Genomic DNA, 25,680 nt, shown 5'->3' on the forward strand with positions numbered 1-25,680 from the left:
CTGGCCACATACACTGGCCTAAGTTGGTTTGGAACAACTATTAGCTGTCCAAACTGGCTTAAATGGCCAAAACAGGTGTAGGTGGCTGGTAACGCCCCCTTTTGAAAAAAAAACAAAATGAAAAAAATCCTAAGTAACTCACTTACACTGGCGCAAATTAAATGTGCAGAATGGGGATTTTTAAGATACACCAGAAAAATCAAGTTGCTCCAAAAAACAGCAACTCCTGGTCAAATTTGGGCTCATGGGGTGGAGGAAAGATAATGAACTTTTCAATTTTACTTTTTATTTATTTTCTATCATTTCAATGCAACCACAGATACTAGAAATATTGTTGGGAGGGTCACTCATTTATGTTTTTGAACTGCTCAATAAAACAATTTCTGCAGAAGCTTAAAAAATGTATTCAGTACAAACTTCTACTCAGACAACCACAACTCCCTTGGCTTACAATGTGCTCACACTACTTGCAAATTACAAAGTGGAAGCTTAAAGATCACAGCATCAGAGATTACAGAAGAGCTGTTCAAAAATTACTACCTCAAAGTATTATATAATGTTGCACAAAATATCAGGAAGTTAGCGACTGAAGCTTAGATCAATATTCCTTACACATGATCTTAGGATCAAAAAGTAAAATATTCATCTTATTTACATTTTGCAACAATAGTGTGTTTATACCTGCAATTGACTGTGGAATAAAGCATAGATAATGAATTGGTAGTGATTCAGTCTCAAAGTGTGTAACGCGTACAAGTTTCACTCTCATAATTCAGGATGTTACCAGAAGCACTCGATTGAATTACTGCTTTATAATTCATTGCCAGGCCAGCCATCTACTACTGGCAGAAATTTATTACATCGTTGGATTGTTATATTCAACTGCAACTTTAAATGAAAAAAAAAATCTTAAGATGCTTCACAAATGGAGATTGAGAAATCAGACACTGAGCCAAGATGAGAGATGGGATTTGGAAAGCTTTTTAAACAGGAGGAGAGAGAAGTGAATCATAAATGGATTAAGGGAGTGAGTACCAGAGAAGGTTACCAAGGCAGTTGAAGGCTCTGCCACAGTTATGGTATTCACTTCAATACTCTTTTGTAGACATTTGATGCCCGAGATTTTCCTTACCTCGGCGGGTGATGTTGGTGGCAGGTTGCAGCCCCGCTGCTCGCTCCATCCCGCTCTGGAAAATGAATCTACGCTGATATGGCTTGCTAAGCCCACCAATCGTGTTTCCCGGTCCAATTAGAGGAAGCGTCATCCATGACGCGTCATCAGCCGGTTTCCTTAAAGGGACCATGGCCACATTTCTTTTGATGTTTGTGCTGTCGGTGTCCTACAGCACTGAAGTGCTACAAACACTGAATGACTGCACAGAGGTGCACGGCTGCACCAAGTTCTCACATGACTCCCTCCATATGCTTGTGGAGGGAGTCAGAACACACAGGGAAGTCCTCTTCCCTTCCGATGAGCGGAAGGGACCTCCCCAGGAGACCAAAACAGCATGGATGCACATTACACAGTGGGCACAAGCAGGGATGTGGTCAGGAAGGCCTGGGTGCAGTGGCGCAAACGTTTCAATGATCTCATTAGATCACGAAACGTTAGTACAAAGCCACACTCCACTTCATCCTGCTGTGCCTCTCATCACATCCCCATCACTCTGCCTTCCCTAGTCTACTCCTGCACATCCGTACTCACACCAACTTACCTTGCACCTCCACCCATCTCTCTCTATCTACATTATCACATCCCCATCTCACTAGCCTCTCCTCATTCACTCTCATCCTAGTGCAATCACACCAACTAACAACACACAAGGGTAGCCACTTGGGTGTTTATCCAATGTTTATGTAAAGTTTTTATTAATCTGCTGGCAAACACTGAAATCTTTATTTTTAACACTTTCCAATCTTGGACAGATTTGTGCGCACCTTTGGAAGTGGCTTAGTGAGTTGCAGTGAATGGCGAGACATAACGGTACCCTCCACAATGGTGATGAATGGGAAAGGAATGGCTTGGTCATTGTGGAAGCTTTATGGTGTTGGTGTGAGATGCTACCAACCTGGAGCATCATGTGGCAGCCAAGGCATTCAGGTTAAAGTTAGTAAACGTAGCCATGATGAGGTCACCCCTGGCCTCCCAGGCAGCAATGTGCTCAGGATCTAATGACCTCTGTCCTGTGTAGCATCAGATGATTGAAGAGAAGGTTGGTGTTATTGTTGGTGTTGGGGCTCATCGTGGTCCGATTCTGAGGACCAAGGCAAGACAGTTTAAAGGGCACCCATGTCCCCATAAACCCTAATGGAATCCCCAAATAAACAATTTAGACAAATGTTCTGATTTTCAAATTTAATTAATATCCCTACATTACAGCAAATACCATAAAAATTAAATTTTGAAAAATAATTTTAAATATTTTAACCTGAGCCAATATTTGAGAAACTAATTTTAAATGTTTGTGCATCATTTTTAATTTAATTTTTAATCTAAGATTTATAATAACCCTTATTGTATGCTTGCTTTTACCAGGCATAGGAGTTTTGTGGGAAATTGCAGAGCAGTAGTTGGGCAAATAGCTTAACTCTGTGGCAGAGAATGTGAATTTCTAGTCGGTTTGGATGATCTGTCAAGGCATACCTGGACAGATCGCAAGTTCCAGGTTTTCGCACACGAGCAGCAATTGCAGAAACCCGGAACTTGCGATCTGTCAAGGTACCTTTCAGGTGGCTTACGACGCTGTATGCTCAGCATATGCGGTCACGGGAAATGTAAATTCCAGGCTATTGGCTTTGGTCTTCCCAATGTTAAGTCGGAGGAAGTTGTAACGGGCTTAATACCTAATGTTGGACAGGTGGTCTGAAAGCATGGAGGAGTGGTTATGGGATAAAGGAAGGTGATGGAGAGCTAGAACTGGATATCTTCAGCCCAGTGCCTCCAAACAACATTACTGAGGGTCAGCATGTAGAAAAAGGAACCAGAGTCCTTAGGGGAACACACGAGTGACACTGCAGGGACAAGAAAGAAGCCATTGCTGGAGGTGCTAGAAATTAAACTGAGGTTTATTTCAAACAGTTCAAATATAAAGTTACGTGCTCTCAATGCTGAACTTAAAGTTTGGTATGAGAATTCTAAATATGGCCAAACAGATAGTTTAGGAGGTAAGCAAACATTTTTCAGTAAGTTACAAGAATTATTAAAATTCTCACTAATATTGTTTATTTCCTTTGCTGAGGACAGAACTTCGGTAAGATTTATAGGTGCCAGCTGCCTTCCCTGACCTTGACCAGCATAAAAATTAAATAAAATATTCCCCAGTTGTTTACTGTTAGGAAGATACTGTGGTATTGTTGAAAATCTTGTGTTCATGAATAGTTATAGCTAAGCATATATTGTATTAAATATCTGGGGGTGAAATGTTTAAGAGGAATAGGCAGTGGAATGAAACTAACTGGATAGCTCTCTTAGACAGCCATCATAGGTGTGAAGGGTCAAATGGTCTCCTTCTATGTTGTAAAATTCTATAATTCTAAAGGTTACGCTATCACAGAATGCAAGAACTAATAAAAACTTTTCCAAGTTGGGACAGTAGCATGGCAAGAACAATGAACAGTTTCAGCTAGAATAGAGATACATTTTGATAAATACTGAAATAAAAATCAGCAAAAATTTGCAGACAAAATAGGCAACTCACAAGTAAAGCTTCACTTTATTTAAATTTGTACTTTTCAATTTGCTGTTATTGTTTCCTTACTTTTGTAATTAATCTTTTATTTAACTAATTTTTTTGTCCAACTTTTAGCTTCAACTAGTTGCTGCTTTTAAAGAAACGTAAACATTTATTGGTTCACAGTGCAACAAATAAAATGTGCTGTAATGTCAGTAAAAGTGCAACATACTGGTGGGAGGAGGGTGGAGATAATTTGCAGTCTCTTTACACCCACTCCCCCTCATCTTTAAGGGTACAATAAAGGTAAAAGAGTGCTTTCACTTACATATTGAACAGACTCTTCCCATCATCCTGTTAAGAATCTATATCGATTTTTACAAGCTTATGCAGCAGGCAATAACTGATTTGTTGTGCACAAATTTTTACCCACCCCTTTTCAAACTCCAAAGCCAATAGTAAGAAACTAGGGAGTGAAGACAAGGCCCATTAATACAAACCAATGCAAAGCATGAATATTCATGCACTGCATTTTCCATTACAGTTTAAAAACATATCCTTTACTATAGCGAATTACAACTGTCAATGTTCACATTGTTTCTTGTTTACCCACAGACAGAAGTGAAGTACTGGACATCGTCCTTTAATTATCCATTTTTGTCTACCCTTCTATTAGGAGAAAATGTGAGAGTTGGAGCAGATCTACAAACAGTGGGAAGCTTGTGTAGGATTAAACACAACACATGTCAACACACAAGATCTGGAATAACATTACAAAACTACAATAAATGTTAATCTTGCATATGGTATTTCCATTAGGCATTTATAAATGCTTACAGTATTCATATAAAGTACATTAAAATGCAAAATTAACAAAGCTTATGAAAAATGAGCAGTTCTTGATTTTCTTACAGCTACATTAACACTTGCATCAGTGGAAGACAGCAGAAATTGTACCTATATCAGCCAACTGGAAGCTTGTTAGAGAATGAACAGATATTTATAGGAAGTGGACAGTAGTACAAAATGGTCTAAATGACATTGGGATGAATTTACACTTATACCGTCAGGAGGAAAGTGGACAGTAGTGGATCAACTGCCTGTTTTACACCACCTGATTTTACTTGAAATACGCATTGCCCGTTTCCTGCCTGGCAGTAAAAGTGAAAATTCATTCCATTGAAGAGCGAGCTGCAGTGTTTGTGTGTGAGTCTTCCCATTATTAATTAATTATGGAGGGATTTTTTTTTGTTAATTTCAATCTTAACACACACTCATTTTTAAGATCAGTTTCAGACTGTGTTGCTCTTATATTATTCACATATCTGCAACATGCCTATTTCTGGGATCAAATTGCTTTCAAAAATACAAATTTTGACTTACAAATGGAAATTTAAGCAAATTTAAGGCAAATTTCAAAATGTTATGAAAATTTAGTGAAACAACTTGCCTTTACTTTCTTACAAACATCTGGAATTCAAAATAGCAATAGTTGGCTGATTCAAGACACATGTAGTAAACAATGTGGAGGAAAGTAACAGACTTCAGGAGGATATAGACATCCTGGTGAAACTGGCAGACATGTGAAAATTGAAATTTAACACAAAAGTGCAAATTGATACATTTGGTAGGAAGAATGGGGAGAGGCAATATGAACTAAATGGTACAATTTTAAAGGGAGTGCAAGAACATATTCACAAATCTTTGAAGGTGATACAATAAGTTGCTAACGATGTTAAAAAAGCATATGGGATCCTTGGCTTTTAACAGAGGCAGAGAGTACAAAAGCAAGAAAAAGTTACGCTAAACCTTTATAAAACACTGGTTAGGCCTCAGCTGGAGTATTGTGTTCAATTCTGGGCAATACACTTCAGGCCTTAGAGAGGAGATTTGCTAGAATGGTACCATGGATGATGGACTTCAGTTATGTGGAGACTGGGGAAGCTGGGGCTGTTCTCCTTAGAGCAGAGAAGGTTAAGAGGAGATTTGACACAGGTGTTCAAAATAGTGAATGGTTTTGATAGAGTAAATAAAGAGCTGTTTTCAGTGGCAGAAGGGTCAGTAACCAGAGCACACAGATTTAAGGTGATTGGCAAAAAAAAAAAAGAGGGGAAAAATGTTGTTTACGCAGCGAGTTATGATGAGTTGGAATTCACTACCTGAAAGAGTGATGGAATCAGATTCAATAGTAACTTTCAAAAGGGAATTGGATAAATACTTCAAGGAAAAAAAATTACAGGGTTACAGGGGAAAGAGTGGGAATAACCAGATAACTCTACCAAAGAACCAATTCATGCATGATGGGCCAAATGGCCTCCTGTCCTGTATCATACGACGATACTAAGATACAGCAAGTGATCAACATGGCATCAGCCAAATTATTACAAATAAGAACTCACTCCTGTGTGCTGAAATCCACTGATCTTTTCCAACAGGAATGATGAACAGAACTTTGAGTTTAACATTTTGAATGATTAAGAGCACTGGATTTATCCCAAATGCAAAGCAGTTCTCCTGCAAATCTCTATTCATCTTTGATGTCATCATCATCCAGATCTCCAACAAAACCCATTTTTCAAACTGGCCAAACAGTGAATTAAGACTTGCGAGAGCTTGTTTGTTTTCTAGATTTAACTCAGCCACATGAACCACAGACATAGGTTCCACGTGTAATCAGCACCAGGTAAACAGCAATTCACTTTAATACTCTTTCAAAAGACAAGCTTGAACATCGCTTTCGGCGTCAGGTGAACATTTTGGAACTCTCAAATTTGGAAACCAATGATTTAGCAATGCTATCTGATTTTTTTCTTCACAACAGTTAACAGAGAAACAAATCTCTCATCTGGATGACTCTCAACAACAACAACTTGCATTTATATAACATCTTTAACGTAGTGAAATGCTCCAAGGCACGTCACAGTAGTATTGAGATAAAAGGTTTGACACCGAGCCACAATGAGAAATCAGGGCAGGTGACCAAAAGCTTGGTCAAAGAGGTAGGTTTTAAGGAGCTTCTTGAAGGAGGAAAGAGAGGTAGAGAGGCAGAGAGGTTTAGGCAGGGAATTCCAGAGCTTGGAGCTTAGGCAACAGAAAGTCCGGCCACCAATGGTTGAGCGATTATAATAAGTGATGCTCAAGAGGGCAGAATTAGAGGAGCGCAGACATCTCGGGGGGGGTTGTGGGGCTGGAGAAGATTACAGAGAAAGGGAGGGGTGCGACCATGGAGGGATGTGAACCCAACAAAATAACAATTATCATTTATTTGTCTCCAATAGCAAAGCACCATGAGCTATGAAGCTCAAATTGTACATGGGAAATACCTTTGAAAAATATACAGCAAGCTTACAGAGCAGAGTGTACAGTAGTGTTAACAGCTCATTCGAGACAGAGTTAAGCCAATTCGTTTTTTCTACGAGCTGCATTTTTCAGCTTTTTGAACTGCAGTTGCTGGAACAATTGCTCGGCAACAAATCTTTTTGCTTTCCCAACTTAATTATCCTCACTTGTCTGAATATGAAACTACAATTTCCCGTGCACTGCCAGTTTATTTTAGCTTCTTGTTCCATGTAATGTGGATTTACTGACAACTGCCTGTTATATTTATATGAAGCATCCTTATTTCTAAAGGTATCTTCTTTCCAATAAATGTCATTGGCATTTCGTACCATTTTCACCCTGATTAAATCTCAAAGAAAAAGCATGCCATAGAAATAGGCAGGTTTTGTAATTTTCAGCATTGAGAACACATTTAATATCTTAACTGCTTAAAATGGACCTCCTCAAAAGAACTCCATCAGGCTTGTCAAACATATCATCCTTTCTGAAGTCTATGTTGTCTACATTTAATTATTTTCTCTTTATATAGATATTTAGTAATTTCATCTTTAATTAAAGATTCCAAAATTTTCCCTACAACTGATGTTAAACTAACTGGCCTGTAATTACCCAGGTTAGCTCGGTCTCCCTTTTGGAAAAATGGTATTATATGGTCACTCTCCAGTCCTCCACCACACATCTGCTTTCAACAGAAATCCAATATAATTTTCTAGGGCTTCCGCTATTTCTTCCCCATTTCCCACGTAATCTTTGGGTGTACTCCATCAGGTCACAGCACTTTGCCCTCCTTGGGTTAACTTAACTTTTATTTATTATATCTCTCATCTCATTTTCAACCAATTCAGGATTTATCTTCTCGTAAAAATCCTTCTTTTCTAATCACTGAAAAATGTTATGTATCGCTGCAAATTTCCACTTGCCCTCTGAGACAAACTCACTATCCCTTCCTTTCAAGGATCCAACCTTACATTTATCAATATATTGTTCTTTTTTTGAGGTTCTCTCTTCATACTGCCTTCTTGCTTTATTTCCCCACATTCTCTCATTTTCATCATATTTCCTCTTCATTTTAGTTGGTTCCCAACCTTTTTATTTATCAACATTCTGAAACTTAAAAGCTTTTTTTAAAAAAAAGTATACATTTAATCTGCAAATTTTTCAATCTTTAAAATTTTTTCCGACTGTTGATAAGCCTTTTGCACTTATTTCTATTTCCACCTCATTTCAGCTAGATCACTCATCTTTCCAAAATCTGCCCTACTACAATCTGATGCCTTTGCTTTGGTACTAACTTTTTCCCGATCTATTTGGACCTTAAACCTTTTATTATAGTCACCACTTTCTGAAGTGCTCACCTACATTTAACTCATCTACCTGATCTATTTCATTACTCATAAGTTGTTCTGTCAATGCCTCTCCTCTTGTAGGCATTTGAACATACTGCTCAAGGAAGGCGACCTGAACAGACTCCATTTTCTCCTTCCTGTCCCAATTATGTAGATAATTAAACACCGACATACCACCCATTATCCATCCCAAATACGCATTATCCCATCCAAATATAAGGTACTGCCTCAATTGTCAGTCACTTCCCCCATCCCAACTTCTCACTGCTCCATACAACTCACCTGAGTAGTCATTATTCCAATCCTTCCAACTACTCACTACCAACAGTACCTCTACCGTTTCAATTACTTACAACCTCTTCACTAAACAATATTCTCCCCTAATTCCTCAAACTGCTCCCACACCTTGAATCTTTATAAACCCAATAAAATCTACCCCCAAATCCCCACAAATAAAATGACCAAAGCCATAACAAAACCACTTATGAAACAAGCTATCTTCTACCTTCCAATAAATATTGCTATGGGAGATCACTAGTAACCTCTATTAAATTCTTGTGGCTGTAGGGACTTTTTGCGTGTCACACTTACTACCTACCAGACTCCTTTGTCTCTCATCCAATTACTCCAAAATCCAAAGACCCCTGGCCCCCCACACCCCTGTGCTCCTCCCATACCCCACCATCTTCTTCCCACTGGACCCATACCCCGATATCACCTTCCCAATTCTACTGAAACCACATCGCTCCCCTCATACTACTTCTTCAAACCTCCACCTACCTGTAATGTGGAGCATATTCCATACAATTTTCCTCTGAAACTTGGATTTTAAAATGAGTTAAGTCATAAAATTAATGATTCATTACAGCTAAACAAACAAAATTGATTTTCATGAAAATATACCACAAAATACCATCAACAGTAGCATAACACTTTGAATAATTGAAAGTGTATTTCTTTTACAATCAGCATAAAACAGTAGTCCTAAAGTATAGGTAAAAGTGTATCATTTCATACACTGTTTATAGTATCACAACTGTACTCAAATTTACAATGATGCAATAACCATCGAGTAACAGCAAAATGCACAGAATTAAAAGTTTACTTACAACCATGGTACGAAGCAGGTGATCCTCCTGATTTTCCATACTCATGTTCTGAATAGCTTGTGGACAGGTTAGGTTGGCTAGACCCACGACCAAAAGTAATTTGATTATTGCTTCCTACTCCTGTGGCTACTTGAGCCATACGTTCTTTTGTCTTAAGAGCCTGAGTTCTCTCTGACTTGAGCCGTTCATCGTCCTTCAACAAAGTGACAAGCTGCTTTGACTTCTCTCGTACATTTATGCCTTGATCTTTACCATCACGATCAATATACTGGAAGTCTTTCAGAGTTTGAATGGCAAATATGTTTTCCTTGCACTGTTGTGCAACTCGTTCAGATCCAGTTTTTATCATATAGTCTAACAATGTCAGAGCCTTGTAAACATGTCGCCAATTCTTGCCATGATCATTGAGACGTTTCCATATCATACTCATTATTTCGGAGAATGCCACCACATTATAGGTTAGGTCTGCAATTTCAGTCATTAAAGAACTAGAAGGTCCCCAAGGGTCATTGGAGGTTGCCTCACGTACTTTAATTTCAGCTTCAGAATAATTGTTTACAATATTTTTCATCTGTCGTCGAATAGCTGATGTAGTCATGATGAACCTGGTCAAAAGGAAATCTAGTAGAAAAGGCCTTTCAATTACCCAAGGGTACGAATGAGTTTTACACCCAACAGCTACTGTTGGGAACACCACTCATAAAATCTTTGTATATTTCAATGAGTGTTGTAGGTCTTCTGGTAAAATCATTGCCTCTCTTCAGAGAATTCTCATTGTTGAGCAAATTACCTGTGGGAAAAAAAAACATCTTTAAATAAGATAAGTCTACAGCATTTAAAACTATATTTCACAAACCTACATTTATCAAATCTTGTATAAAATTCAGCACAATGATTTTCTATGCAGATAATTTAGCCACCTTAATACCAATTAAACAATTTGTCGGTAAAAATGCAGGTGACCAATGCTAAAATTTGATCTTGTTGAGGAGCTTTGCCATCTAATTATAACATGAAATTATTTTGGTTAATGACCAACTACCAATATTAACTCAAATTCAACCAATGAGGTCATCAGCACTAACTTTAAAAAAGCAGAAAATCGCAACTTCTATATTTAAATTTAAGCACTGATGTTGAAACTTACTCTTTGAAGGAGCCACACAACTATTCAGCAAACTGTTCAGAAAATTATTGCTCAATCATGTCCTGCTTGTTTTACTAAAAGGCATTAATGGGGATACATTAGGCTTTCGATAAGGAGAAGCATAATTAGGTACAGGTACTGACAATCTCTTCTGGAAATAAAGTTCAAAATAAATGCAAGTATAATATTTCTGGTATTTGGAGCAATACATTACAGGTAATATGAAACACGTGCAAGAACAGGAATGAATGATATCAGATCTTTTAAACAATGCATGTCAACTGTGCTGGCAGTACTCAATCAAGGATTGCCTCAGTAAATAATAGGTTTCAGACTTCCCTGAAGTTGCCCCCATGAAGCACATCATGAAGCATGATGGCATCAGACTTCTGCACTGGCCTGGGAAACGCAACAATACTCTGGCTAATCTGCCTGTACAAGTGAGGAATGTTAATTAATGCCCGCTAATACTGGCTGGATGCACTAGACAATCTCTTCCTTCAATACAAGCGTCATGGTGCACACAGCTGTGTAGGGACAGTGCCACTTTAAAGTTTTAGGAGTAAGCCCCCTATAACCTGGCATGCGCGCATTATACTCAAAAGAGAGGAATGACCTCTATCTAGTGGCTCCAATTTACATCATGACATTGCACTGAATTATAAGAGATTTCCTAGTTGACTTTGTTTGCATACAAATGTACTCATACAAAATTCTCCCTATTTTAAGCACAAGCATTAATCCCTTTAAAATAAAAATATTAACACCTGCTTTAAAATAATGCACTGAAAATTCAATAGAGGCACAGTAAAGTGTGAAATATGTACTACTGTGAAATGCATTAGTCACAACACTAAGCAGAACTCATACACGGTACAGCGAAAGCATATACACAGTCTGCATAACCAAGCTATAACCAGACCATAGAAAATCATGGCAGGGTCATACCAGTTTTTACTAGGTGGCCAACTAACACAACTCTTTGGTACGATGAGATGCATTGGTTGTAATCTACCAAAATTCCCTGGATTCTGGGGCTGTCCCAGCGGATTGGAAAACCGCAAATGTAACGCCCCTATTTAAAAAAGGAGGCGGACAAAATGCAGGAAACGATAGACCAGTTAGCCTAACATCTGTCATTGGGAAAATGCTAGAGTCCATTAATAAGGAAGCAGTAGCGGGACATTTGGAAAAGCATGATTCAATCAAGCAGAGTCAGCATGGTTTTATGAAAGGGAAATTATGTTTGACAAATTTGCTGGAGTTCTTTGAAGATGTAACGAGCAGGGTGGATAAGAGGGAATCAGTGGATGTGGTGTATTTGAATTTCCAGAAGGTATTCGATAAGATACCACATAAAAGGTTACTGCGCAATATAAAAGTTCACGGGGTTGGGGTAACATATTAACATGGTTAGAGGATTGGCTAACTAACAGAAAAGAGAGAGTCGGGATAAATGGGTCAGTTTCTAGTTGGCAAACAGTAATTAGTGGGGTGCCACAGGGATCAGTGCTGGGTCCTCAACTATTTACAATCTATATTAATGACTTGGATGAAGGGCACTTTATCTGTAAGCACTCTAGTAATGACTCCACAACGCAAGGTATTGTACTTGAACTGTTGTGACCTTAGTCCATTTATTGCAGCTCCTGAATGAGGGTACAGTATGGTGAGCTCCCTTTTATACTTGGTTACCTGCAGTGTGCCGGTGACCGCTAGCTCTGCACCAGTTGCACCCTCTGGTGGTACAGGCATGGTGTATACAGTGTGAAGATACATTGTGGTCTGATGTAACTGTACATTGAGTGTACAGGGTATATACTTATATTATACATACACAACAAAGGGACCCAGTGTAATGTAGCCAAGTTTGCTGATGATACAAAGATGGGTGGGAAAGAAAATTGTGAGGAGGACACATAAAATCTGCAGAGGGATATAGACAGGCTAAGTGAGTGGGAAAAAATCTGGCAGATGGAGTATAATGTGGGAAAATGTGAGGTTATCCACTTTGGCAGAAAAAACTAGAAGCGCAAATTACAATTTAAATGAAGAAAAATTGCAAGTGTTGCAGTACAGAGGGACCTGGGGATCCTTGTGAATGAACCACAAAAAGTTAGTATGCAGGTACAGCAAGTAATCAGGAAGGCAAATGGAATGTTGGCCTTTATTGCAAGGAGGATAGAGTATAAAAACAGAGAAGTCCTGCTACAACTGTACAGGGTATTGGTGAGGCCACACCTAGAATACTGCGTACAGTTTTGGTCTCTGTATTTAAGGAAGGATATACTTGCATTGGAGGCTGTTCAGAGAAGGTTCACTAGGTTGATTCCGGAGATGAGGGTGTTGACTTATGAAGATAGGTTGAGCCTATACACATTGGAGTTGGGAAGAATGAGAGGTGATCTTATCGAAACATACAAGATAATGAGGGGGCTCGACAAGGTGGATGCAGAATGGATGTTTCCACTCATAGGGGAAACTAAAACTAGGGGTCATAGTGGTCAAGTTTCGGCCTGAGTTGCTCCTATTTTTTTGGAGCAACTAGTTTAGAACGGAGTATCTTAGAAATTGCAATTCTCGGCCTTTAGTTTGCTCCAGTTCTACTGAGTTAGAACAGTTTCATTTTAGAACAGATTTTTTTTTTTCAAAAGGGGGAGTGTCCAGCCACTTGCGCCTATTTTGCAAGTTTAGGCAGCGAAAACTTACTCAAACTAACTTAGAATGGAGTAAGTGTAGATTTTTGTACACTTAGAAAATCACGCGCAGGTTACAAATCAGGCGTAGGGAACGAGGGGTGGGGGCGGTTAACAAACACTAAACACTTCACTTTTACAAATAAAAAGAGCCATCGTCAATAATAAATGATAAATAAACCAATAAAAAAAAATTTAAAATCACTCAATAAATAAAAAAATTATTTCTTCTCACCTACTGCAGCACCAGGGAGAAGAGGGGGAAGAGAAGAAGATGGGGGGGGAGGGGGGGAGGGGGAAGAAAGAGAAGATGGGGGGGGGCAGAGAGAGAGAGAGAGAGAGAGAGAGAGAGAGAGAGAGAGAGAGATGATGCCGGGCTGCTGCTGACGACGACGACGACTCTTCTGGCGGGGCCCGCCCCAGCAAGATGCAAGGCGGGCGGGCCCCGCCAACAAGGAAGCCAGGCCCCACCGAGGACTTCAGGCGGGGCCCGCAAGCAGTCGATGCCAGGCTGCCGACGCCGCCACCGACTCTTCGGGCAGGGCCCACCCCAGTGAGAGGCCGGGCTGGTGGGCCCCGCCGCCGAGGTAAGATGCACAGGCCACTCGGCTGGGGATAGGGGTGACGTCCCTTCGGCCTGGGATAGGGTCGTCGCCCCGGAGACAGGACGGCAGCAGCTGCGCGCACTGTTTTCGGCGCAGGGCTGTAGCTCCGCCCCAGCAGCTCCTGCTGCGCCGCGTCGAGGTGGAATTGGGCCTACAGCTATTGGAGAATCGTGAGGTAAGTATTTGGCGCAATTTTTGTTCTATAAATTAGGCGACGTGCGCTGTTCTAGTGGGCGGCTGAAACCTCACCCCATAGTCTCAGAATAAGGGTCCGCCCATTTAAAACTGAGGAGGAGGAGGAATTTCTTCTCTGAGGGTTGTAAATCTATGGAATTCTCTGCCCCAGAGAGCTGTGGAGACTGGGTCTTTGAATATATTTAAGGCGGAGATAGGCAGATTTTTGAGTGATAAGGGAGTAAAGGATTACGGGGAGCGGGCAGGGAAGTGGAAGAGAGTCCATGATCAGATCAGCCATGATCTTATTGATTGGCGGAGCAGGTTCGATGGGCCAAATAGCCTAATCCTGCTCCTATTTCTTATGTTCTTATGTAGGTTAGCATCTATGATTCTCCTGCAGTAAAATTACAAACTAAGCTGTGTAGCCATGTATTCATAAATCTCATTATTCGGCAAGGCAAAAAGTAACAAAGTTGAAAAAAAATAAAACCCTTCAGCAGGTTTAGTGACGTACAACAAAATATTACTTCTAAGGCAATGATTTACTGCTAAACTGAGAAATGTGCTTTACCAAATCCATTTCCCTTCATCCATTTCTAATGGAAAGTAATTTGATTTAACTTTCCCTGGCTTTCCCTACATGCGGTCAACATTTCTGAAAAAAACTATACTGATGAGGAAGGCATCAAAAAGGGCTAATATAAAAAGCACACGTTTCAAGATTATATTGTAATTTTCTATTTTTTTTAAATGATCCAAGATCTTAGAAAGGCCTACATTGTTCCAGTATAATTTCTCACGTTTACCTCAGCACTCAATTAGAACAGCAACAAGTAGCAGCTGCTGTACACTATTTGCCACAGAATTTAAGTTGGATCTTTTTCACAACCTAAGGTGCTGTATATCAATTTTTTCATGGTATGAAGTAATTGTGATGTACTGTTTGCAACAGCAAGACAAAAACAGATAATTTAAACATTCAATTTCTTTACAAAAATTTTAAAAATCAGGGCCTCATCAACTTGAATACAACAACAGCAGGAGTGAATCAACATCCCCAGAATACATTAACCTTTAAAATTAAATTAACATAGTTACCTTATCAGAGCAAAAGAAAAAAAATGTTCACAGATGCTACTGGTATTTTAAAAAGTTGAACTGCAAACATACAAATTAATTCAACTTTACTCGTAACTTCTAAGAATCTAGAAGAGAAGCATCAAGTCAACAGCTTTTCAGTAATGCTGCACATTAAGCTGGTGTTGGGATAATTGAGAATCCAGGAGATAAAAAAAGACTAAATATTAAAAAAATATACTAAAACAAGCAATGTATAATGAACATACACAGGAATAATAAAATCTCGAAACATCAGCTGTTTTAATCTTGATTCTGTTTCTACAAAGCCTCGAAGGAAATCCTGTATGAAGTTATTGACCACATCGCCTCTGGAGATCTTCCCTCCATGGCCGCCAACCTCATAGTTCCCCAGCCCCACACAGCCCGCTTCTACCTCCTTTCCAAGATTCACAAACAGGATTGCCCTATTAGAGCCATTGTTTCAGCCTGTTCATGCCCCACGGAACTGCTTTCTTCCTATCTTCCAATGTCAAATGTTTTGTCTCATAATATTCCTGTGAAGCACCTCGAGACGTTTTACTACATTAAAGGCGCTATATAAATACAAGTAGTTGTTGTTATCTCGACAATTTTTTCCTCTCCTTTCCCAATCTCTTCCCACCAACATCCGCGTCTCTTCTGATGCTTTCTGCCACTAGCAGTTTTCAGTTATAATGGGGAACAAAGAAATGGTGGACCAATTGAACAAATACTTTGGTTCAGTCTTCACTAAGGAAAACACAAATAATCTTCCAGAAATACTAGGGGACCGAGAGTCTAGCGAGAAGGAGGAACTGAAGGAAATCCTTATTAGTCAGGAAATTGTGTTAAGGAAATTGATGGGACTGAAGGTCGATAAATCCCCAGGGCCTAATAGTCTGCATCCCAGAGTACTTAAGGAAGTGGCCCTAGAAATAGTGGATGCATTGGTGGTCATTTTCCAACATTCTACAGATTCTGGATCAGTTCCTATGGAGTGGAGGGTAGCTAATGTAACCCACTTTTTAAAAAAAGGGAGAGAGAAAACAGGGAATTATAGACCGGTTAGCCTGACACTGGTAGTGGGGAAAATGTTGGAATCAATTATTAAAGATGTAATAGCAGCGCATTTGGAAAGCAGCGACAGGATTGGTCCAAGTCAGCATGGATTTATGAAAGGGAAATCATGCTTGACAAATCTTCTAGAATTTTTTTTTTTTTTTGAGTATGTAACTAGTAGAACCAGTGGATGTGGTGTATTTGGACTTTCAAAAGGCTTTTGACAAGGTCCCACACAGAGATTAGTGTGCAAAATCAAAGAACATGGTATTGCGAATAATGTATTGACGTGGATAGAGAACTGGTTGGCAGATAGGAAGCAAAGAGTAGGAATAAACAGGTCCTTTTCAGAATGACAGGCAGTGACTAGTGGGGTACCGCAAAGTTCAGTGCCCGGACCCCAACTATTTACAATATACATTAATGATTTAGATGAAGGAATTGAGTGTAATATCTCCAAGTTTGCAGATGACACTAAGCTGGGTGGCAGTGTGAGCTGTGAGGAGGATGCTAAGAGGCTGCAGGGTGACTTGGGCAGGCTAAGTGAGTGGGCAAATGCATAGCAGATGCAGTATAATGTAGATAAATGTGAGGTTATTCACTTTGGTGGCAAAAACAGGAAGGCAGATCATCATCTGAATGGTGACAGATTAGGAAAAGGTGCAACGAGACCTGGGTGTCATGGTACATCAGCCATTGAAAGTTGGCATGCAGGTACAGCAGGTGGTGAAGGCGGCAAATGGCATGTTGGCCTTCATAGTGAGAGGATTTGAGTATAGGAGCAGGGAGGTCTTACTGCAGTTGTACAGGGCCTTGGTAAGGCCACACCTTGAATATTGTGTACAGTTTTGGTCTCCTAATCTGAGGAAGGACATTCTTGCTATTGAGGGAGTGCAGCAAAGGTTCACCAGACTGATTCCCGGGGTGGCAGGTCTGACATATGAAGAAAGACTGGATCGACTAGACTTACATTCACTGGAATTTAGAAAAATGAGAGGGGATCTCAAAGAAGCATATAAAATTCTGACGGAATTGGACAGGTTAGATGTAGGAAGAATGTTCCCGATGTTGGGGAAGTCCAGAACCAGGGGTCACAATCTAAGGATAAGGGGTAAACCATTTAGGACCGAGATGAGGATAAACTTCTTCACTCAGAGTTGTGAGCATGTGGAATTCTCTACCACAGAAAGTTGTTGAGGCCAGTTCGTTAGATATATTCAAATGGGAGGTAGATGTGGCCCTTACAGCTGAAGGGATCAAGGCGTATGGAGAGAAAGCAGGAATGGGGTACTGAAGTTGCATGATCAGCCATGATCATATTGAATGGTAGTGCAGGCTTGAAGGGCCGAATGGCCTACTCCTGCACCTATTTTCTATGTTTCTATATTTCCTGGCCCTAACCGTCTCCTTTTAACTATGGACATCCATGCCCTCTACACCTCTATCCCCCACCAGGACGGCCTGAGGGTGTTCCGCTTCCTCCTTGAACAGAGGTCCAACCAATCCCCATCCACCACCACCCTCCTCCACTTGACTGAACAACTTCTCATTTGACTCCATTCACTTCCTCCAAATTAGAATTCTTGCCAAGGGAATCTGCATGGGTTCTAGCTATGCTTGCTGATTTGTGGAATATGTGAAACATTCTTTGTTCTAATACTCAGGTCTCCTCTTTCACCTCTTTTCAGTAGATGGATGACTATCATGCCTTTTCCTGCTCTCGTCCTGAACTAGAAAATTTTATTCACTTTGCTTCCAATTTCCACCCTTTCTTCACCTTCACATGATCCATCTTCGACTCTCCCCTTCCTCAACTTCTCTATCTCCAATTCTAGGCTATCAACAAAAATCCACTATAAGCCCACTGATTCCCATAGCTATCTGGACTACATGTCCACCCACCCCACTTCCTGCAAAGACTCTATTTTCCTCAACAAAGAATTCCTATCCACGTGGTTGACATGGCCCTCGACCGTGTCAGTTCCATTTCCCGCACTTCTGTTCTCACCTATACCCCTTCTTTCCAGAACCACATTAGGGTTCCCCTTGTCCTCACCTTTCACCCCACCAGCTTCCACATTCAACAGATCATCTGCCATTTCCACCACCTCCAGCGCGATCCCACCACCAAACACATTTTTCCTTCCTTTCAGCATTCCGAAGGGACCGCTCCCTCCGTGACACCCTGGTCCACTCCTCAATCACTCCCAATACCCCCTCCCCTTCCCAAGGCACCTTCCCGTGCAAGCGCAGGAAATGAAACACCTGCCCTTTTACCTCCTCCCTCCCACGGCACCAAACACTTCTTCCAGCTGAAGCAGTGATTTACTTGGACATCTTGCAATTTAGTATACTGTATTCACTGCTCATGATGCAGCCTCCTCGAAACTGAGACCAAACGCAGATTGGGTGACCGCTTTCCAGAACACCCCCGATCAGTCAGTAAACATGACCCCGAGCTTCCAATCGCCGGTCACTTTAATTCTTTGCTCCACTCTCACTCTGACCTCAGCGTCTTGCACTGTTCCACGAAACTCAACCCAAGCTCCAGGAACAGCACCTCATCTTTCGATTAGGCACTTTACAGCTTTCTGGACTCAACAAGTTCAACAATTTCGGACCATAATCTCTGCCCTTATTTTTTCACATGGCGGCTGTTGGTGATTCTGCCATTCCCATTTATACCTCTTTTAGACTCATCTTTTGTTTCTTTACTTGTTCCTTTCCCATCTCCTTTTGCTTTGTATTATCATACCTTTTGTCATTTAATCACTCTTGCCTTCTACCCTATCACAGACCTTCCCTGTTGTTCTTACCTCCCCTTCCCCTTTACTTGCTTAAAATATGTTACATCTCTAACTTTTTCTAGTTTTGACAAAAGGTCAACGACCTGAAACATCAACTCTGTTTCTCTCTCCATAAATGCTGCCTGACTTGAGTATTTCCAGCATTTTCCATTTTCATTTCAAGTTATTGGCTTAGTGGCTGAATAGCAAATCCAGTTTTCAGGGAGTAGTGCTGTCAGCCCAAAACAGTTTATGTTGCAGTCCAATGTTAAGAGACTGGGTTAAATACAACATTATGCCATTGGTGATGGCACTCCAAAAGAATGCTCAAACAAGCAGTTCTTCCATGAGTACAATGAACTTCAATAATGGAATTTATAGCCATTCTTGTGTTACATTTAGGTTTTATGCTAATCAAAGAAGCTCTTAATACTGGTCAACAAGTAGAAGGGCATGTTTTTGCCATTTTCTATTTTATAAAGCATACTGCACTCTCTCATTCTCCATATTATTTTCCTGGCAAAACAAATTGCTTCTCGGGCATCATCATCCTACCATCAGGGCCTCGGAGCATCTAAATTTTTAATGTTCAATTGAGAATCTAAATTTACTACTCTTGTCTTCACTTAATCCATAGAGGTTGCTAATCAATAAGGTGGTGGTTATGGGAGAGATAAAACATGGAACCAGAAAAGGCCATTTGCAAAATGCACTCCTCCAATGGGCCATGTACAGATTACTTTATCATGGACTCTAGCCCACTTATTTGAGGAAAAGGTCTGGACAACTTATCTCTTCCTCCACAAATATAATCCAGTAAAACTCAATTTCTACCTTTATACTGGTTATATATTGTATATAAATAACAGGCTGGAATTGTATATGTTCCACCATGGAGAGGAAGAAACTTTTCCACCCTCAAGTCTTGTTTGAGGCTTGTAAATTTTGTATCATATAGCTCTCTACCTACAGTTCAAGTTAAATAGTATGTTTAAAATCATGTTATCTGCATCTCTCATCATATATCATTTTAAGGCAGGAATATAATGGTGAAATAACATCCAATGGTTTGTCAGCAAACAGTATTGCAGAATGCATTTAGACATAAGATTGAAGTATTGCCGGGAGTGGAGGAACCATAAAAGAAACCAAAGAGATTTGTAGATTTGTTCTTTGGCAAGTGAAATGGACCACATATTTCCAATTGGAATAAAAATAAGACATTTCAACATTGTGTTTATATTGTTAGATACAGAACAAAATAAAGACATGTACAGTAATTGTAGATAGTAGATAGTACATGCACCTGCCTGCTCAAGTATTGGAAATTAATAAAAAGCAAAATAAGCAATGCAAGTTAATTGCATGGTTAATGAGATTTTCTGGTGCACTGTCACTGAAATAAATAATATGGAAGTTTACAAATTGTGCTGAGAGAATGAAGTCACCTCATCATAGGTCAAAGCTACAAAGACATCTTAAAATTAGTCCAAGTATATGGTACACCTGTGCAAATGCAATGCGATATGTCCCAGAACTTGTAATTATGTATTGTCACCAGTCTTATTGACTATACTAATACTAGTACATGTGATCAAATGAAATCATATTTAAACAAATACTCTGATGTTATGTGATATCCTTAATTCATTATATTAAATTAAATCTGTGATCAGTAACAGAGAATTTAGAGGAGTTTGGAGTTTGAAGCTTGAAGCATCAGAGCATTTAGGAGCGACTTCAGTAAAACAGGTCTGCTCCCTGCTGATATTCCTGTGTCTGACTATATTGCAGTTGATGATTCTTTCATCATCCAAACCTCCATAAAAGCTTTGAGCCGATCTGAGCCAGAATGGAATGACAAAAGTATTAAAGTTTGCAAGAATTTTGATGATGACGATGTTGCTCCTGATCCTCGGACTGCAGCCACCCGTCACGAGATGCTCACTTCCATTCAATATATAAATAAAAGCACATCTAGCAACTTATCTGACTCAAAATTGTTGGTTAGTCTGACACACGTTGAGGAAACAATAAAACAGTCCAAAATAACTGATTGTTAAAAAAATAAAGCTCGAGAGAAATTAAAGTAAAATATTGAATATTTTCTATTTTTTCATATTTGAAATTGCAAATACTTTCAAATCATCTGGAAGTATTTGCAAGTGCTTATAAGGAAAGTTCCCCTATTTTTATAGTACAGGTATATATAATTTTGTCCTGTCCGACAGAGCACAAAAATATAGGCAGACTCGACTGTACAAAAATAAAGGATAAAATGTGACTTTAAAATGGGGACTGAATTACATCTGCATGCCTAGTCCAATTATTCTCCACCCACTAGCCAAAGACTACACTTGGGGCCCAAAATTCAGTACCGCTGGAAAGCTGGTGCTCCGCCCACCTTTTTGTAACCATTAGCGCCAAAATTTTTTCATGGTTGGGCAACCCCATATTCAGCTCCAAAAGTGAGCAAATGGGTCACAGTGCTAATGAACCTTTCCAAAGTGGATTTTTCAGCGGTCTTAATTTGAGTGTTATCACCACTGAGAAATTCTGTTTCTAATTTGCCAGCTGCTCCCTGGCCTTTTAAAAAGGAAAGCCCTGGGTTGGGGGCGGGAGGGAGGAGAGGAGGAAGTTGTTGGAAGGATGGCCGGTGTAAGAGGTGCAAGGAGAGCCAACAGATTCACTGATATGAGGCTGGAGACACTAATGGACGGAGTGGAGGACAGAAGAAGAATACGGTTTCCTGACCTGGCAGACCACCAGTACATAATGCATGAAAGGAGATTGCAGGGGAGGTGTCAGGCGCCTCCATATGAGGACGCACCCTCCCAAGAGGGTGCTCGCCAGTCTGCACCCAGCCCTTCCAGGGTGGCGATGGGTCGATGCCTCCTAGCTCTGGGGTAACGGGCATCCTCCTCCTCCTCCTCAGGTGGTACTGCTGGCTCGACCTCCAGCGGCTGTCCCCTCATGACGGCCAGGTTGCGCAGCATGCAGCAGACCAGGACGTTTATGGAGAACCGTTCAGGAGAGTACTGCAAGGTGTCACCAGAGCGGTCCAGGTAGGAGAATCTCTGCTTAAGGATGGCACAATGAATGTCATTGTATGTATGCTCTGGCGCTGCCCTGGGGTTCTGCAGAGGAGTAAGCAGCCAAGTGGACAGGGGAAATCCCATGTTCCCAAGCAGCCAACCGCAATCCTGATTCGGGCCAGTGAAGACGGCGGGCACACTGGTCTGGCACAGAATGAACGAGTCACGGCTGCTGCCTCCTTTGCTGCCTGTCTGCACGGTGCTGACAGCGACATCTTTTCCTGCGTGCCGCCCTGCTTCTGACCAGGTGTACCAAGTGTCGCCCTCACAACACTCCTCCCATCCTCAGGGTGAACCCTGCCAAGCAGATCTCTGCAGCCCACAGGACTTCACTAAAGAATCAGACCTGAAAGTGGTACAAAAATACAGGGATATGTGCAAACCTCTGAGCAGCACTCAGCAGGTTTAATGGAACAAAAACACTTAATAAAACTATATGAAAACATAAATACTGCGCATGCTGGAAAATGAAATAAAAATAATAAAACTTTTGACCTACCAAAGGACCCCGCAGTGTCGCGTTCGAGCATCATCGAAAACCTCGCGGGGGCACTGCCGGGAAAAGTCCTACCTTTTCCTCGATGAATTTCGCTGTGGTAGTTCCTTTCAGCAGCCCTCACCGCTGGAAACCTTCCTTTACAGCGGCTTCACTGCACTGTTTCCGGCGGGAGTGAACACCGCTGAAATCCTCTGAGCTGAATATGGCTCGGGGAGGGAAAAGTACCCGACCACGGCGGACGATCGATTTTTTCAATTGACTGCCCAAACTCCGCGGTAGCCGTCCCTTCGGGGATGGTGAATTTCGGGCCCTTGGTCTTAACTCTGAGCATCACAGAAAGTTAACTAGTATCTTATTAAAAATGTTACATCTAGACTCACTTCCTGTTTATAAAACCCTACTTCCTGTTGTCACATATTTGCCAAATTTACCATTATAAATTCCAATGTCCGTTTTGATAATGGAAACTGTTCACATGAACTCATCAACCTGCAATTGCACAATCTGACTACCAGGTAGCACTATTATCTTTTATCCACAAATCATCCAAAATGCTTTCTGAAAAGATTTACATTTGAACTTTTTTCCTGAGTAACTGACAGTTCTAATGTCCAAAATAAATATTTAAATAAAAAATTTTAAATTACATATTTCACAACATAATTAAATATAGCCAGGGAATTGTCCATTATATGGTTCAATGCCTAAATTAATGTTTTTAAATTGAAGGTCTCAGCCTCTCCCTAAAGCCTGGCTTGGGGTTGATTTTTCTCCACCAGAACAATTACACTTTTAAGCTGAACTTGGATTGTGAAGTTTGATCGTGTATCATGTATCCAATTTGCCAGGATGCATCAGTACAGTTCAGCAAACTATATTGTTGAATATTTCTCTTCGTCTTTTAGCGGTTTCTTTTCAAAATTATTTGAAGAAAAGCTAGAGGACAAATTTCACACGTTTTATTCCGGTAAATTTAAAAACAGAGACTACGCTGTGCATGTTTGAGTGAGTGACAGTTAGAAAGAATTATAGTGATCACATTGCACTCAATCTAGATTTCATTTTGCTATCTATAAACTTCAAAAAAGCATATTAAACTTGAAGAGTCTGGTTGTTAGCAAAATTTAAAAATACCAGTCGAGGTTCAAAACCAATTATCTCATGTTTTTTGTTAACAGATAGAAAATGTGAATGTTGTAATTGCTAATACCCATGACGCAAAGAACAAGGGGGAGATAATAGAGACAGTCTTTCCTCATTCTAATGAGTTATTTTTTTAAGTTGAATTTTGAAAGCAAGCAAAGCCTCCTTTAGGAAATCAAATAAGAGGCAAGGAGTGATAGGAAAGATCAGTTTTTCGCTACCTGATCTTGTGGGAAATGAATGGGAGTGACAAGTTATTGATTATAGGATGTGAGTGAAAGTGAAGCAAGGGGGAAAGGTGGATAAAGAGAAAAACAGAAGCAGAGAAGGAGGAGAGAGAGAGAAACAGCAACTCAAAGGCAGGTAAGAAAGACACCTTTATTCTTTGACTTACTGTGTGCAATGCCACAGGAGATCTATTCTTAAACTAAAAATCTTGGGGCCAAAATTCAGTCATGTCAGAAAGCTGGCGCACCAACGATTTTTTTATCTGTTTTTTCTGCCAGGAGCAATGCGGTGGCCTTCAGATCGATTTTTGGCACTTAACTTTTTTTGACGTTGGACTAGAAGTCAGTCATAATGGGGGCGGAAGTGCAGCGGCAAGTCCTGCTGAGGGGTGGAAGTTGGGGTGGGATCGAGTCTCCGCCGTTGTCACTCAGCGGTGGGGTGGTGATGTCACTGCCCGCTCTCTCCCCTCCATTAAACAGGAAAAAATCAGGGATTTTTTTTAAGCTTCGGCCACTGGGCCACCAGGGAGTGTTTCGGCCAGGCCAGTGGCCTGGCACCCAAGACGGGGTGCCAGGCTACCTGTCGGTGGCCCAGCCGAACTCGGGACAATAATTGGCCAGCCGATCGGGAAGTCGGCCGGCAAAAATAAAAACATGGCGGCCATGGCAGTGCACCCTCCCCTAGAAGAGCTGCCATGCTGCCGGGCCGCGCACACACAGGATAAGGTGAACCGACAGAAAAAGCTGTCAGGGACACTGCGCGGCGGATCAGTGATTTTTTGAGGTGAATTTGGGTCGGAGTGTTCTGGAGAACGGCGGTGTGCACTTTGATGATGTGCTCGCAGCGGTCGGCAGCAGCGGGGACAGGCCAAAAAATCCCCGAGCTGAATTTGGGTCGAGGCGGCCAATGGACTGCAACGCGGCGGCCATTCGATCCCAGCGCATGGCTGCTGCAAAACAGCAGTAACGGGCCTTATCCGGACAATGAATTTCAATCCCTTTATGTCTGCTGCACTTCCTATCTACAAAAGCTTATTTTCTATGGTCACATTTTTTAAAAATCAATTTAGTGAAACCACCTAAGCAAACTTGTCACGCTATAACTAAACCCTCTTCCTAGAAGTGATGGTGTAACATCTCAATTTTGCATTTGTAGCTCCTTAGCCTGTACTGTAGAGAAACTCCTATGCTCCAACCAACTATACTCCTTTGATTTCCCAAATAAGTTTTCTATTTAACTATATATTTTTTCAGAATCAAAGTAATACATAAAAATAAGGACAGATTATATGACTTTAAAATTGAGACTAAATGATGTCTGTATGCATTGGTCTAGCTTCACCTGAAGATTATAATTGGTACGGATGTCCTGTGTGTAATGCTAGGATTGACTAATGTGTTAAAAATCCTGAATTTGGTCATTTCTGTCACACCCCAAGTATATTGTGTACACCTGGTGTTATTACTTCCTCCAGACATGGCAATGTAATCTCTAATACTAAACATTACCAAAGTGCCTGTCATTCTTTCTTGTTCCAGAGTTGGTGCTGTAACGTCAATCTGGTACAACAAACACAGCTCAGACATAGCATTTCTCCAGACTAACTGAGCAAGGCCATGGAGATCCATTTACATGAATATGACAGTTCCTTATGCTTTATTGAAATTCTAGTGACAACATAA

The 25,680-nt window shown here is 40.6% G+C and overlaps 1 protein-coding gene across 3 annotated transcripts in view; it reads right to left on the reverse strand.

The window, feature by feature from the left end:
- epn2 (epsin 2) overlaps positions 1–25,680 on the reverse strand; it is a 75,627-nt gene that overhangs the window by 35,407 nt on the left and 14,540 nt on the right. The window contains exons 1-2 of one of the 3 annotated variants that reach the window (XM_070901107.1): positions 22,628–22,687; positions 9,466–10,255 (exon numbers count right to left, since the gene is read on the reverse strand). In XM_070901107.1, coding sequence (XP_070757208.1) covers positions 9,466–10,063 — 598 coding nt within the window. In that variant the 5' untranslated portion in view covers positions 10,064–10,255; positions 22,628–22,687. Of the gene's footprint in view, positions 1–9,465; positions 10,256–10,612; positions 10,686–22,627; positions 22,688–25,680 lie in introns of those variants that run through there. The other 2 variants (XM_070901106.1, XM_070901105.1) reach the window with 2 other exon arrangements.

Source organism: Pristiophorus japonicus, chromosome 15, assembly GCF_044704955.1.
Source record: "Pristiophorus japonicus isolate sPriJap1 chromosome 15, sPriJap1.hap1, whole genome shotgun sequence".
Classification (NCBI taxonomy): Eukaryota; Metazoa; Chordata; class Chondrichthyes; family Pristiophoridae; genus Pristiophorus; species Pristiophorus japonicus.